At 46.8% G+C, this 14,264-nt stretch overlaps 1 protein-coding gene across 1 annotated transcript in view; it reads right to left on the bottom strand.

Annotated features, from left to right (window-relative positions):
- Nucleotides 1-13,017, bottom strand: part of tmem165 (transmembrane protein 165) — a 33,392-nt gene extending 20,375 nt beyond the window's left edge. Inside the window, exon 1 of the mRNA XM_055636006.1 lies at nucleotides 12,809-13,017. Coding sequence (XP_055491981.1) covers nucleotides 12,809-12,928 — 120 coding nt within the window. The 5' untranslated portion in view covers nucleotides 12,929-13,017. The remainder of the gene's footprint in view (nucleotides 1-12,808) is intronic.
- Between the last annotated feature and the right edge of the window lie 1,247 nt (nucleotides 13,018-14,264).

Below are 14,264 nucleotides of genomic sequence, written 5' to 3' on the forward strand. Positions count from 1 at the left end.
TCATATTCCGCTTGGGGAGCCTGCATCCGGAGGGCACGAACATTGAATTCTCCCAATTTTATTAGCCCTTGCTGTCTCCTCCCCTTCCTTAGCCCTCGAGCTGTCTCCTCCCATCCCCCAGCCCTTGGGCTCCTCCTCCTTTTTTCCTTCCTTCTCCCTGCCACCCCCTATCAGTCTGAAGAAGGGTTTCGGCCCGAAATGTTACCCATTTCAAGATGTATGTACAAACACTAAGCCTTTTGGTGGCATTCTTACCATTTGTTGACAACTGTAGTGAAAAGGGGAAATGATGCTGATGAAAAAGAATCCTGCATCAAGAAATCCTACTTGTAGAGACTTTTCACCAAGTTCCAATTGCAGACGAATATGCGATTGAGGGAGAAGGTGGCTATTCTCATTTTTTGTTGAAAGTTGAAGACAAGATTTTAAAGAATGAAGACGATGAAATCGAAATGCCAGAAGACATAGTTCTACCAGCAAAAACACTGGAGGATTGTATTGATTTCATCCATCCCGCATTTGACAATCCCGCAGAATTATTTTCCGACAATTGTATCTTGGTTCCGCACATCGATACGATGAGAAGCGTCAATTCGCCATGTATCAGACGGTTCCCTGGAATCATTAAGTAGTACTTTTCTTTCAATGCTGTCACTGAGGGAGCTAATGCTATTCACTTCCCAACAGAATTCCTCGATTCACTCGAGATCTCTGGATTACAACTACACAAATTGGAGTTGCAAAGGGGATCTCTGATCATGTTAATGAGAAATTTGGAACCCCCAAAACCATGTAATGGAACGAGGATGATTGCAGAAGAGCTACACAATAATCTGATCATTGCAAGAATCAACATGGGAGCCTTCAAAGATGACATTGTTCTCATTGCTAGGATAACGCTCAATTTGACAGAAGGCGGAGCCAATTCCCGATTCAGTCAATTTTTGCTATGATGATCCATAAAGCGCAAGGACAAACAATGGAGAAAGTGTTGATATTCCTCGAGAAACCGGTATTGAAGCATGGACAACTATATGTGGCTCTTAGCCGAGGAAAGGTGAAGGAAAATATCAACGTTTTCCTGAAGGATGGAACATCAACCAAGAATGTTGCCATTAAACGCGTGCTTGGTTGAACGATGACTTCTGAGGTAAATTCTCTGATTTTCTTCAAGTTAAAGTTTGACCACTCAATAATGTCTCGATATCAAAATTGTGTCTTTTTTTTCATCAACTGCAAAGAGACACGAGACGCAATGAGCAGCAGAACGCAACAAGAGACGCAATAAATCTCATCTTTAATGTTTAAATTGGTGTCATATTTTATTCACATTTTAAGCTGTAATAAATCCATTTTCCACTTCCCATGCCCGTCAGCTGCGCCTGCGCAGGATTACCTGCGTGTTCTACGCCACAATGGGAACTCAATAGATGGGAATGGCTGCGCCCCCGGAGAGCCGCTAAGAGTGGATGGGGTGGGGGGGTTCACAGGGGATGGAGTGAGTGAGGGTGGGGTGGGGGGGGGGGGGGGGGGGGGGAAGGGCAAGGGGCAGAGTGGGGGGTGGTGAGGGGATGATGGGGGGGGGGGGATGGGGGGGGGGTCAGGGGCATCACAATGGGAACCCGTCAGTTAGCATTTAATAATTATTATCGTGTTACTAGGAGAGTTCTAATGCCACCCAATACTCAGGATTATTAAACCAGAATTAATCATCAAAACCGCTATGTATTTACAAAAAAAAGACAAAAAATGCTGGAGTAACCCAGTGTGTCTGGCAGCATCTCTGGAGAACAAAAGATGGCTGAAGAAGGGTCTCGACCCAAAACATCAGCAATTCCATCTCTCCATAGATGCTGCCTCAGCCATTGAGTTTCTCCAGCATTTTTGGTCTACCTTCGATTTTTCCAGCATCTGCAGTTCTTTCTTAAACAAAAGATGGGTGATGTTTGTTTGAGACTGATGGGGATGGGGGGGGGGGGGAGGCGGAGAGCGCTAGAAGAGGGGTGGGGGGGGGTGGGGGGATGGGACAAAACCTGACAAGTGGGGGTCAAAGGCAAGGGAGGTTTTTGATTGGCAGATGGTTGGAGATGAAACGACAATGTTTTAGATAAGGAGAGAAGAGGCACAAAATGTGGTCAGAGGAAAGAATATGGCTGGAAGGGGGGGGGGCGGGGGGGGGGGGTTGGGACAAATGGCTGTACATCTAGGTAGTGCACAGGACTGTGATCCCCTTTAACTCCGATCCTATTTGTCCACACAAGACATGAAACTTCTTTGCCCTTCCTATCAAAGTACATGTGTAAATACCTATAAAATATTGTAATTGTTCCAGATGCCCCGCCCCCGTGTGAAATACATACCTCACGGACCACCTTTAAATGACCCCCCACTCACAGTCTTGACTTCATTGTCCTGGAAAAAAGACTCCAACTACGGTGCCTTTCATAATGTTTGGGACAAAGACCCATCATTTATTTATTTGCCTCTGTACACAATTTCAGATTTGTAATAGAAACATCACATGTGGTTAATGTGCACATTGTCAGATTTTATTAAAGGTCATTTTTATACATTTTGGTTTCACCCTGTAGAGATTACAGCTGTGTTTATACATAGTCCCCCCAATTTCAAGGCACCATAGTGTTTGGGACACATGGCTTCACAGGCGTTTGTAATTGCTCAGGTGTGTTTAATTGCCTCCTTAATGCACGTATAAGAGAGCTCTCAGCACCTAGACTTTCCTCCAGTCTTTCGATCACCTTTGGAAATTTTTATTGATATTTATCAACATGAGGACCAATGAGTCAAATAAGCCATTATGAGACTGAGAAACAAGAATAACATTGATAGAGACATCAGCCAAACCTTAGGCTTACCAAACTCAATTGTTTGGAACATCATTACGAAGAAAGAGCACTGGTGAGCTTACTAATCGCAAAGGGACTGGCAGGCCAAGGAAGACCTCCACAGCTGATGACAGAAGAACTCTCTCTATAATAACGAACAAAACCCAAACAGCTGTCCGACAGATCAGAAACACTCTTCAGCAAATCAGGTGTGGATTTGACAATGACCACTGTCCGCAGAAGACTTCATGAACAGAAACACAGAGGCTTCACTGCAAGATGCAAATCTCTGGGTAGCCGCAAACATAGGATGGCCAGGTTAGTTTGCCAAGAAGTACTTAAAAGAGCAACCACAGTTGTGGAAAAAGGTCTTGTGGACAAATGAGACAAAGATTAACATATCAGAGTGATGGCAAGAGAAAAATATAGAGGAGCGAAGGAACTGCCCAAGATCCAAAGCATACCATTACATCTGCAAAACATGATGGTGGGGGTGTTATGGCCTGGGCATGTATGGCTGCTGAAGGTACTGGCTCACTTATCTTCATTGATGACACAACTGCTGATGGTAGTAGCATCATGAATTATGAAATGTATAGACACATCCTATCTGTGTTTGTTCAAGTTCAAACAAATGCCTCAAAACTCATTGGCCAGTGGTCCATTCTACAGCAAGACAATTATTCCAAGCATACTGCTAAAGCAACAAAGGAGTTTTTCAAAACTACAAAATGGTCAATTCTTGAGTGGCCAAGTCAATCACCCGTTCTGAACCCAAATGAGCATGCCTTTTATATGCTGAAAAGAAAATTGAAGCCCCCAAAACAAGCATAAGTTATATGGTTATAAGCTAAAGATGGCTGTACTACAGGCCTGGCAGAGCATTACCAGAGAAGCCACCATGATGTCCATGATCAGATTCAAGCAGTCATTGCATGCAAAGAATATGCAACAAAATACTAAACATGACTATTTTCATTTATGTTACATTGCTACGTCCCAAACATTATGGTGCCCTGAAATGGGGGTGGACTATTTATAAACACTGCTGTAAAAATGGCCTTTATTAAAAACTGACAATGTGCACTTTAACCACTTGATTTATTTTTCTATTATAAATCTCAAATTGTGGAGTACAGAGGCAAATAAATAAATTATGAGCCTGCCCAGAACATTATGGACGGCACTGTATCTATTCCCCTCAATTTTATAACTCTCCACCGGGTCACCCCTCAGGGTCCTACATTTCAGTAATAAATACACCCCATTTAATATAATATATCTTTAAAACTACAGCCCCCTTCCAGAAAACATCCTGGTGAATCTCTTCTGCACTCACTCTATTGCTACTGTATGTTTCCTGTAGTGTGACAATCACAACTGTACACAATACTTCAAGTGCTGTCTAACCAAATAAGTTTGTACAGCTATATCATAACATCCCAATTCTCAAACTCACTACCTTAGTCCATGAAGACAGGCACACCCAATGCCTTCTCAACTACCTTATCCATGTTTCAGTGTGCTATCGACTCGCACCCCAATGACCACTGTATATCACCCCCCCAAACCTGCAAGATCTCTGCCATTAACTCTATATAATCTATTAGAATTTGACTTACCAAAGTACATTTCAAATTTGTCTGGGTTACATTTCATCTGTCCCTGCTCAGCCCAACTTTAAGTGATCCTTAGACAACCTTCTTTGCCATCCAAGACTTCATCAATATTTTTGTCTGCAAACGTACATCATTGATAGTTGCAAACAAGTTATTTATAGATATTACAAAGGGCCCAGCACCAATCCCTACGGTACACCACTTGTTACAGACTTCCAGTTAGAAAAACAGTTGCACTCAACAAACTACTGCCTCCTAACACCAAGTTCATTTTGCATCCAGTTTGCCTGTATGTATTGGAAGCTTTGCGCTTTAACTTCAAGGCCAGTCTACCATGTGCAAACTTATCAAAAGCTTTACTGAAGTCCATGTAAACCTCATCTTCTCTACTACCTTCAATGTTCTTCGTTACTTCCACAAAAAAACTCAATTTAGAAGCAGTTTTTGTTTTAGGTTCTGCTTCTTTTGAGGTGATTCAGCATTAATGATTCATCCAAACAGAGCTTAAACTACCTATTTCGCAATTTCCCAGAAATGGGCTGAGCACCAAAACTGACAATAGCAGACACTATCCCTTTGATATTCTTTTACTGAAGCTGCTTGTTGCTAGACAAATTTGTGAATTTTCAGAGGTTCTGCTGAGGATCAGAGCATCAGTACCAAAATGCCTCAGTTGCTTAGTTCTGACATAAAAAATTGCTTTTCAATTTGTCAATTTAAAAATTTCTCAAACCCCAAATCTAGACACATTTCAATACATGCATATAAAAACATTTCATGAATATTGTTGTATGAAAAGCCAGTCACATATGGTAATGTTGAAAGGATAATTATACGCACGTGAATTTAGATTTCAATTTAGATCTAAATTTAGAAAATAAAACAGTATAACACAGAAACAGGCCTTTGGATCACAATGTTTGTGCCAAACATAATACCTAGTTAAACTGATCTCATCTGCCGGTACATGATCCATATCCCTCTGTTCCCTGCACTTCCATGTGCCTATCTGAAGTTAAGTTTTGTTATACCTGAAATTACATAAGCAACCAAACAGAAGCATGAACAAAGAAAATAAAAAAATTCCAGTCCCAATTTCGCAGAATTGCCAGTCCAAGAAATTACATGCCGCACTGCTCAACCAGTTTACGATGGTGCTTATACTTCATTGGAACTTTTCCAAGACCATTCCAAATTGTGGATATATTAACTGTACAGGAGCAGCTTGGTTAGGAATAGACATCTCCAGTACTCAGCTGGGATGTTGTCTAGTTCCACAACTTTTGCTGTATCCAGTGCTCCAATGCCTTTTTAATATCATATGGAGTGAAGACAAGTTTGTGATGCTGTGGGAATCCCATGAGGAGACTAAGATAGATCATTTATTTGATACTTCCGATAAATAAATAGTACATTTATTTGGTACTTCCGATATAATAACAGGCTGAATTATATCACCAGTCTACCAGTGCCTTTCTGAAGTATTTTGCTTTTCCTTTTCTTAGCTCATTTCTACACTTTTAAGTCATCTGCAAACCAAAATTATCAAACAAAAAATAAATCTAAAGTCTAGTGAAAACCACTGGAAACGTTTTCAATATAGGAGTTCCCTTGTCTACTATATTTCTGTATCTAGTCATTTTACATACACACCACTTTATTTAATGTCATTGCATTCAACTTTAACACATTGTGGCATTTTATCCCCAAATACCCATTAGTAATAGACATCCACCTCATGATCCTTAACATTACCAAAATAACTCAAATTGGTCAAAACAAAAATGTTGTTATTCATGTTGGCTTTCACATAAGCCCAAATTATTCTAAATAATAAATCTGATTTCAGATTTTTGAAACTCCTAATAATTGATATTAGGCTGACAGACCTGCACTTTCCCCTTCCCATTTCTGAAATAAAGGTGTAATTGTACAAGTCATTTCCCATCTCAGCCATATCCAAGGGTAGTCAGAAGTCTGGGGCGTAAGTGACTTTAATTTCCACCATTACTTCTCTCAGTAACCCAAGATGCATCCATCTGGACTGGGAGACTGCCAATCATTTAAGTAACTCTACATCTATTTTTAATCTTGTGAGCAAAAATATCAGCTGTCAAAAAACCCTTATCAGATTTTGAATTAACATAATATATGCAAAATGTTATCCTGACATACCTTGCAAAGATCTTGGTTAAACTCAATGTACATTTTTAATATTGTTAATCTTTCAGGTCACAGAAGAGGTCTTAAATTTACTTCATTGTTGACAATCATTTAAGCATATTCTGCGGATGATTACGTCAGGAATATGTGCTGAGTCAGGAATATGTGATGATTACGTCAGGAATATGATGATTACGTCAGGAATATGTGCTGAGGAGTTTTGTATAATTGGAGAGAAATTTCTCTCCAATTATACAAAACTCCTCAGCACATATTCCTGACGTAATCATCCGCAGAATATGCTTAAATGATTGTCAACAATAAACTGCTGCAAATTATTCAGTCTACACATGTGCTGTGTTCATATAAAAGGGACACAATGATAATTATTTCTAATGGCCACACACTAATGCCTCTACTTCTTAGAAGGCTTAGGAAATTCAGCATGTCCCCAACAACTCTCACAAACTTCAACATAGGCGCCAGGGAAAGCCAGGGAAAGGATTTGGGAACAGTGCCATCCAAGACCGCAAGAAATTGCAGAGAATTGTGGACGCAGCCTAGACCATCACACAAACCAGCCTCCCTTTCACTGACTCCATCTACACTTCACACTGCCTCGGCAAAGCCACCAGCATAATCTGGGATGAGTCTGACTCCAGACACTCCCTCTTCTCTCCTCTCCCATCGGCCAAGAGATAAAGTGTAAATATACATACCTCCAGATTCAAGGACAGTTTCTTCCCAGCTGTTATCAGGCAACTGGACTGAATGGTCCTGACGTACCATCTATCTCAGATCATCTTTAATCAAACTTTCACTAGCACTAGGGATTATTTATCACTTTATCCTTTATCTGTACAGTGTGGACAGCTTGATTGTAACCATGTATAGTTTTTTTTTCATTGACTGGATAGCATGCAGCAAAAGTTTTTCACTGTACCTCAGTACATGTGCCAATAAACTAAACTACAATTCAAGGACCAGCATTTTCTCAGGATTCAAACTAGCAATGTTCCCTTAATCAAATTGTTTTCCCATACATCTCATAGATAAAAAAAGCTTTCACCTCACTGCTGTTTAAGGTTGTTGTATAGATGAAGTGTTCCACATTTACAAAAACTTTGTACATTTAAAATACATTAAGTGCATAAATTATACAATTCTCAATTGATCAAAATGTAAGTCAGCTTAAATGACCAATTAAAATTCAAAAGATTTTGAATTAACTTCATAATGCAGCAACCAAGACGCACCAGCACTGCCAAACCGCCACTGGACAGTCCCCGGGCCTACCCCCCTCCCCCCACCAGCCCCCAGGTCCAATGCGGAGAAGCGGCAACCCCAGCTCATCTCCACCTCTCTCGCCGAGCCAACCGACAACACCAGAGGCCCCAGACCCACAGCCAACGCCAGCCCAACCCCGCTCCAACTCCACAGGAACCCGCTCCCTGATAGGCCGCTATGGCGACAAGTGCCAGTTTGCCCGCAGCCTCAGCCGCTACCCCAAGTACAAGCCGTACCCTTGCACACCACCAGCTTCTGCCCCTACGGTACCCACTGCCACCTCATCCCCAATCCTGAGGAGGAGCGAGGGCTCCGGCCTCGTCTGAGGAGGAGCGCCAGCCTGGGCTCGGGCTCCTCCGGCCCGGCGCTAGACTGGGCCGGGCTGCGGACTGCCTTTGGCCCCGACCTGGAGTTGGAGCTGGCCCAGACTCTGAGCTTGGGGCTGGGCAAGGGAGGGGGAGGAGGTTGCTGCTGCTGCCAGTACCATCATCACCAACAGTAAATGCAGCTCCAGCAAGCGCCCGGCTTTCCATGACCGGCAGGAGCCCGTCTGTAGACTCTCTCTCCGATCAGGACGACTTCAGCAGCAGCGGCTCACAGTCGACCATCTTCGAGAAGGGCTGGCGGCTGCCCATCTTCAGCAGGATCTCGGTGTCGGACTGAGGGGAGGGGGGTGGAGGTGGAGGGCTGCTGGCCAACCTGCCAGCCCAGGGCCACCGTGGACACCTCCGGACAGGATTGGGACACCGGGGAGGGGACGGGGATGGCCCAACAGCAACTGCTCCCGCAACGACGGAGAGCCGACCCCGATCACGGATGAAACGCAAGCCTGCACACCATGCAGCACCACCGTTGTCAAGACTGTTTTATTGCTAGTGACCTATGACCTGGGCATGCGCAGTCAGAATACCGAACTCACTTATTAGAGGGTTTTCGTGCAAGGGGGATGGGGTTGATTAAAAAAAAAAGGGTACTTGGATATGTAGCTGCAGAGCCTTAACTTTCATATGATGGACGGAATGCTGGAGATGGCAAAAGATTGGAAAGTATAACTTCAGTGAACAGTGAACTTTGCTTTCCGCAAAAACCGCTCCCTCTGTAACTTGCTTTCCGCGAAGACCGCTCCCTTCGTAACTCCCTGGTCAATTCTTCCCTTCCCTCCCACAACACCCCCTCCCCGGGCACTTTCCCTTGCAACCGCAAGAGGGCTACACTTGTCGATTTACCTCCCCCCTCGACTCCATTCAAGGACCCAAGCAGTCGCTCCAGCTGCGACAGAGGTTCACCTGCATCTCCTCCAACCTCATCTATTGCATCCACTGCTCTAGATGTCAGCTGATCAACATCAGTGAGACCACGCGTAGGCTTGGCGATCGTTTCACCGAACACCTCCGCTCGGTCCGCATTAACCAACCTGATCTCTCGCACTTCAACTGCTTCAACCCTCCCATTCCGAATCCGACCTCTCTGTCCTGGGCCTCCTCCATGGCCAGAGTGAGCACCACCGGAAATTGGAGCAGCTCCTCATATTCCACTTGGGCAGTCTGCACCCTAGCAGCTGGGGAACGATGAGGTTGGAGGCTTGGGAGGGCAAAGCCCTCCGGTTCAATCCATGTTCGAGATGTACCAGGGCCCTATCCCCGACTTCTACCTCCGCTACATCGACGATTGCATTGGTGCTACCTCCTGCACCCACACACAACTCGCTGACTTCATCAACTTCACCACTAACCTATCCGGCACTCAAATACACCTGAGCCATTTCCGACACTTCCCTACCATTTCTTGACCTCACTATCTCCATCGCAGGTGCCCGACTTGTGACCGACATCCACTATAAACCCACCGACTCCCATAACTATCTAGACTCCATTTCTTCTCACCCTGCTTCCTGTAAGGACTCCGTCCCCTACTCCCAATTCCCCCGTCTATGCCACATCTGCTCCCAGGATGAGGCGTTCCACACCAGGGCATCGGAAATGTCCTAATTCTTCAGGGAATGGGGGTCCCCCTCCCCAACTATAGATGAGGCTCTCACCAGCGTCTCTTTAATACCCCGCAACACTGCTCTCTCTCCCCATTCCCCCCACTCGTAACAAGGGCAGAGTCCCCCTGGTCCTCACCTTCCACCCCACTAGCCGTCACATACAACAAATAGTCCTCCGTCATTTTTGCCATCTCCAACATGATCCCACCACTCGCCACATCTTTCCCCCCTTCCCCCCCCCCCCCCCCCCCCCCCCCCCCCGTCTGCTTTCCACGAAGGCCGCTCCCTCCCGTAACTCCCTGGTTAATTCTTCCCTTCCCACCCTTCCCCCCCCCTCCCCGGGCACTTTCCCTTGCAACCGCAGGAGATACTACATTTGTCACTTTAACTCCCCCTTTGACTCCATTCAAGGACCCAAGCAGTCGTTGCAGGTGCAACAGAGGTTCATCTGCTTCATGCGGTTCATCAAAACATACAGGTTTTCCCAACATACGGGTTTTCCCAAACCAGAAACCCTGGATGTCCAGCCAGGTCCGCACACTCCTCAGAGCCCGCGATGCTGCCTTCAGGTCAGGTGACAGAGCTCTGTACAGGGCTGCTCGAGCCGATCTGAAAAGTGGTATTAAAAAAGCCAAGGCGGACCATAAGAGGAGCATAGAGTCCCACTTGTCCAGCAATAATACACGGGAGGTATGGCGGGGCATACAGGACATTACCAACTACAGAGGCTGTGCCACAAAGTCAGAAGACCTGAGTGCGCCGCTGGCAGAAAAGCTAAATGGCTTCTTCTCCCGCTTTGAAACATCACAACAGCAGCACTCACCTGCTACAGCCCTGTTTCCACCCTCACCTAGCTCCTGTACTACTCCACTCACTGTCAGGGAGCACGATGTCAGACGGGTGCTCCTGGCAGTGAACCCCAAGAAGGCTACCAGATGGAGTACCTGGTAAGGTGCTCAAAGCGTGCGCCCACCAGCTCACTGCCATCTTCACCAGAATTTTCAACCTCTCCCTGGACCAGGCAGTTATTCCGTCCTGCCTAAAATCAGCCACAATCGTCCCTGTGCCGAAGAAGTCTCCCATCACCAGCCTTAATGACTACCGTCCTGTGGCCCTCACTCCGGTAATCACGAAGTGCTTCGAGAGATTGGTCCTCCAGCACATCAAGGACTATCTACCACCAGACTTCGACCCCCACCAATTCGCCTATCGCCAAAACAGATCCACAGAAGACGCCATTACCGTAGCTCTCCACTCTGTGCTGAGCCATCTGGAGCAGGGGCAGAGCTACGTCCGGATGCTCTTTGTGGATTTTAGTTCAGCCTTTAATACAATCATTCCGGACATTCTCATTGGTAAACTGGTCACTCTCGGCCTCCCCACTCTCACATGTGCCTGGATAAAGGATTTCCTCACCAACCGGCCCCAGACTGTGAGACTCGGCCCCCACCTCTCCTCCACTCGCAGGTTGAGTACCGGTTCCCCACAGGGCTGTGTGCTAAGCCCCCTCTTATACTGTCTCTACACCTACGACTGTAGTCCGGCCCACAACAACAACCGCATCGTCAAATTTGCTGACGACACTACTGTGGTCGGACTTATTTCAAAGGGAGACGAGGCAGCCTACAGAGAGGAAGTCCTGAAGTTGACAACCTGGTGCTCAGAAAACAATCTGGCTCTGAACACCAGGAAAACAAAAGAGCTCATTGTCGACTTCAGGAGGCACAGCACCGACTTAGCCCCCCTACACATCAACGGCGAGTGTGTGGAGAGGGTCAACACCTTCCGGTTTCTCGGCGTCCATATCGCTGCTGATATCTCCTGGACGGGCAACACGACAGCGGTCATCAAGAAGGCTCAGCAGCGGCTGCACTTCCTGAGGGTCCTCAGGAAGCACAACCTGGACTCTAACCTGCTGCTGACCTTCTACCGCTCGTCCATCGAGAGCCTGCTGACATACTGCATTACAGCATGGTATGGCAGCTGCACCATGGCAGACAGGGAGAGGCTTCAGAGGGTAACTAGGACAGCGCAGAGGATCATTGGCTGCCCTCTCCCCTCCCTGATGGACATCTACACCACGGACTTCCATCTGTATATATGTATATATGTATGTAGCGCCGCAGAAATTGTGCACCTATTCCCGCCCCCACCCCCCCCCCCCCCCCCACTCCCTTCTCCCTTCTTTTTTGTTTTTTTTCTGTTTCTTGTTTTTTGTGCTAAATTGTATGTATGCACTGAGTACGAGCAGCTTTCACTTTCACTGTACATGTATAGTGACAATAAATGGCATATCACGCATATCATCTGCACCTCCTCCAACCTCATCTATTGCATCCTCTGCTCTAGATGTCAGCTGATCTACATCGGTGAGATCAAGCATAGGCTTGGCGATCGTTTTGCCGAGCACCTCTGCTTAACCAACCTCCCCCTCCCTACATCAGTCTGAAGACGAGTTTCGGCCCGGAACGTTGCCCATCTCCTTCGCTCCATAGATGCTGCTGCACCCGCTGAGTTTCTCCGGCGCTTTTGCCTACCTTCAGTAAACATGTACATGTTTTTTCTTGCGCCTTTAAACAATGCACTGTATGTCACAATTCGGTTGTGGTGAACCTGATATCGACTGGCATTTATCATTGTACAATGAGGAAGCGGAATGGGGGTTGGAAGCAACTCCTTGGAAGGGGCCGGGCACAGACCATGTGATCCCAGTATGAACCTTATACCCGGCACCAAAGATCCTTTGCTATAGGATCTTTGCCCGGCACCAGACACCGGGCCGTCGGACCAGAGGTCTCCTCTCCCCACACACTCTCCCCCCTCCTCCTCCCCTCTCCCCCTTCCATGAGCCAGAGCTTCCACACAACTCCCCAACCCCCAACTCCAACCCCGGGCAACGGCATTACCTTAATTCCTGAATCGACCTTCTCTTCATCTTGCACGCCGGTTGCCGCGCCACAGCAGAAGCCGAGCAGGAGCACGGCGGCGGCCACACTGGCTGCCAGCGACCGGCATGTGGGAGCCATCTCTGGCGGCGGCAGGTGAGTGGAGGCCGAGCACAGCGGCGTCAACGAGTTCGAGCGACCATTGCGCAGCCGCCGATGCCCCAGCGCTCTCAACCTAACTCTCCCCTCCCTCTCCGCCCCGCCCCCACTCGCCCATTCGTCATCCTTCACATCTCCCTCAACGTCCGCACCCTCGATTGGAGGAAAGAGCTGCCAATCGTCCATCAAGTTCAGTTGTGACCTCCTTTGTGACGTCTCAACCGCTTCGTCCGAATTTGTGCCAACGGCTCTCTCCGCATGCGCCGTTCAGACGGGCCGTGTCCGGCTGCCACAGGCAGGAGTTTGCGCGTGCGCAGTCGCCCTCGGTGAAGCGGACAGGATGTGATTGCCACAGATGCTGCAATGATGAGCTCAACACCAAGTGCTGGACGACCCAGGGGCTGATGCAGCTTCTGTGGAGGAGGGCAACACCAAGTGCTGGACACCTAATTTCTATGTTTCTATTACCCAGGGGCTGAGGCAGGATAGCAGTAAAGTCCAAGTCAACATGGATTTATGATTTTACTTTTAAGCCTCTCTGTGGAGGAGCTGTACATCACTAATCATTGACAAAAAGTTAATACACACCAAAAATAACAATCAAAAGAAATAGTAGATAAACGACATCAAAAAACCCATCCGAACCCTGGCAGAGGGGATTAAAGTTAATCATGAAGGGGCCAACAATATCATTAGCAATTTGTTGTGTGGAAGAAAAAAATGCTGATGCTGGTTTTAAAATCTAAGGTAGACACAACCCAAGGCTGGAGTAACTCTCAGCGGGTACAGGCAGAGATCTCTGGAGAGAAGGAGATGGAAGTGACGTTTCGGAAGAGAGGGGGAGTCCCTTCTTCAGACTGGAGTGGGCGGGAATAGACTGTGGTCGGAGACAGTAAGACTGGTGGGAGAAGTGGGCAGGGGAGGGCTCGGCAATCGTTTCGCTGAACACCTCTGCTCAGTCCACCTTAACCAACCTGATCTCCCATTTGCTCCCCCTCCCATTCCCAATCTGACCTTTCTGTCCTGGGCCTCCTTCATTGTCAGAGTGAGGCCCAGCGCAATCTGAGCTCGAAAAATCTCCTGGTCAGGAACCTAATGCACCTCATATTTTGCTTGGGTAGTTTAAAAACCCCTAATGCGGAATGGGAGAAAACAGAAAATAACATTTTCACGACAGAATATCACATTGATGATCTCTAACTTCACACAACTAGCCCAAGGAGTGCTTTGCCTCTCTATAATCCATCTCCGTTTCGGGTCATGACCTTTCAGACTGTTCTCCAGAGATAGAATGTAGTCGGAGACTTGGGATCTGGGA

The sequence above is a fragment of the Leucoraja erinacea genome, chromosome 1 (genome assembly GCF_028641065.1).
Source record: "Leucoraja erinacea ecotype New England chromosome 1, Leri_hhj_1, whole genome shotgun sequence".
Lineage (NCBI taxonomy): Eukaryota > Metazoa > Chordata > Chondrichthyes > Rajiformes > Rajidae > Leucoraja > Leucoraja erinaceus.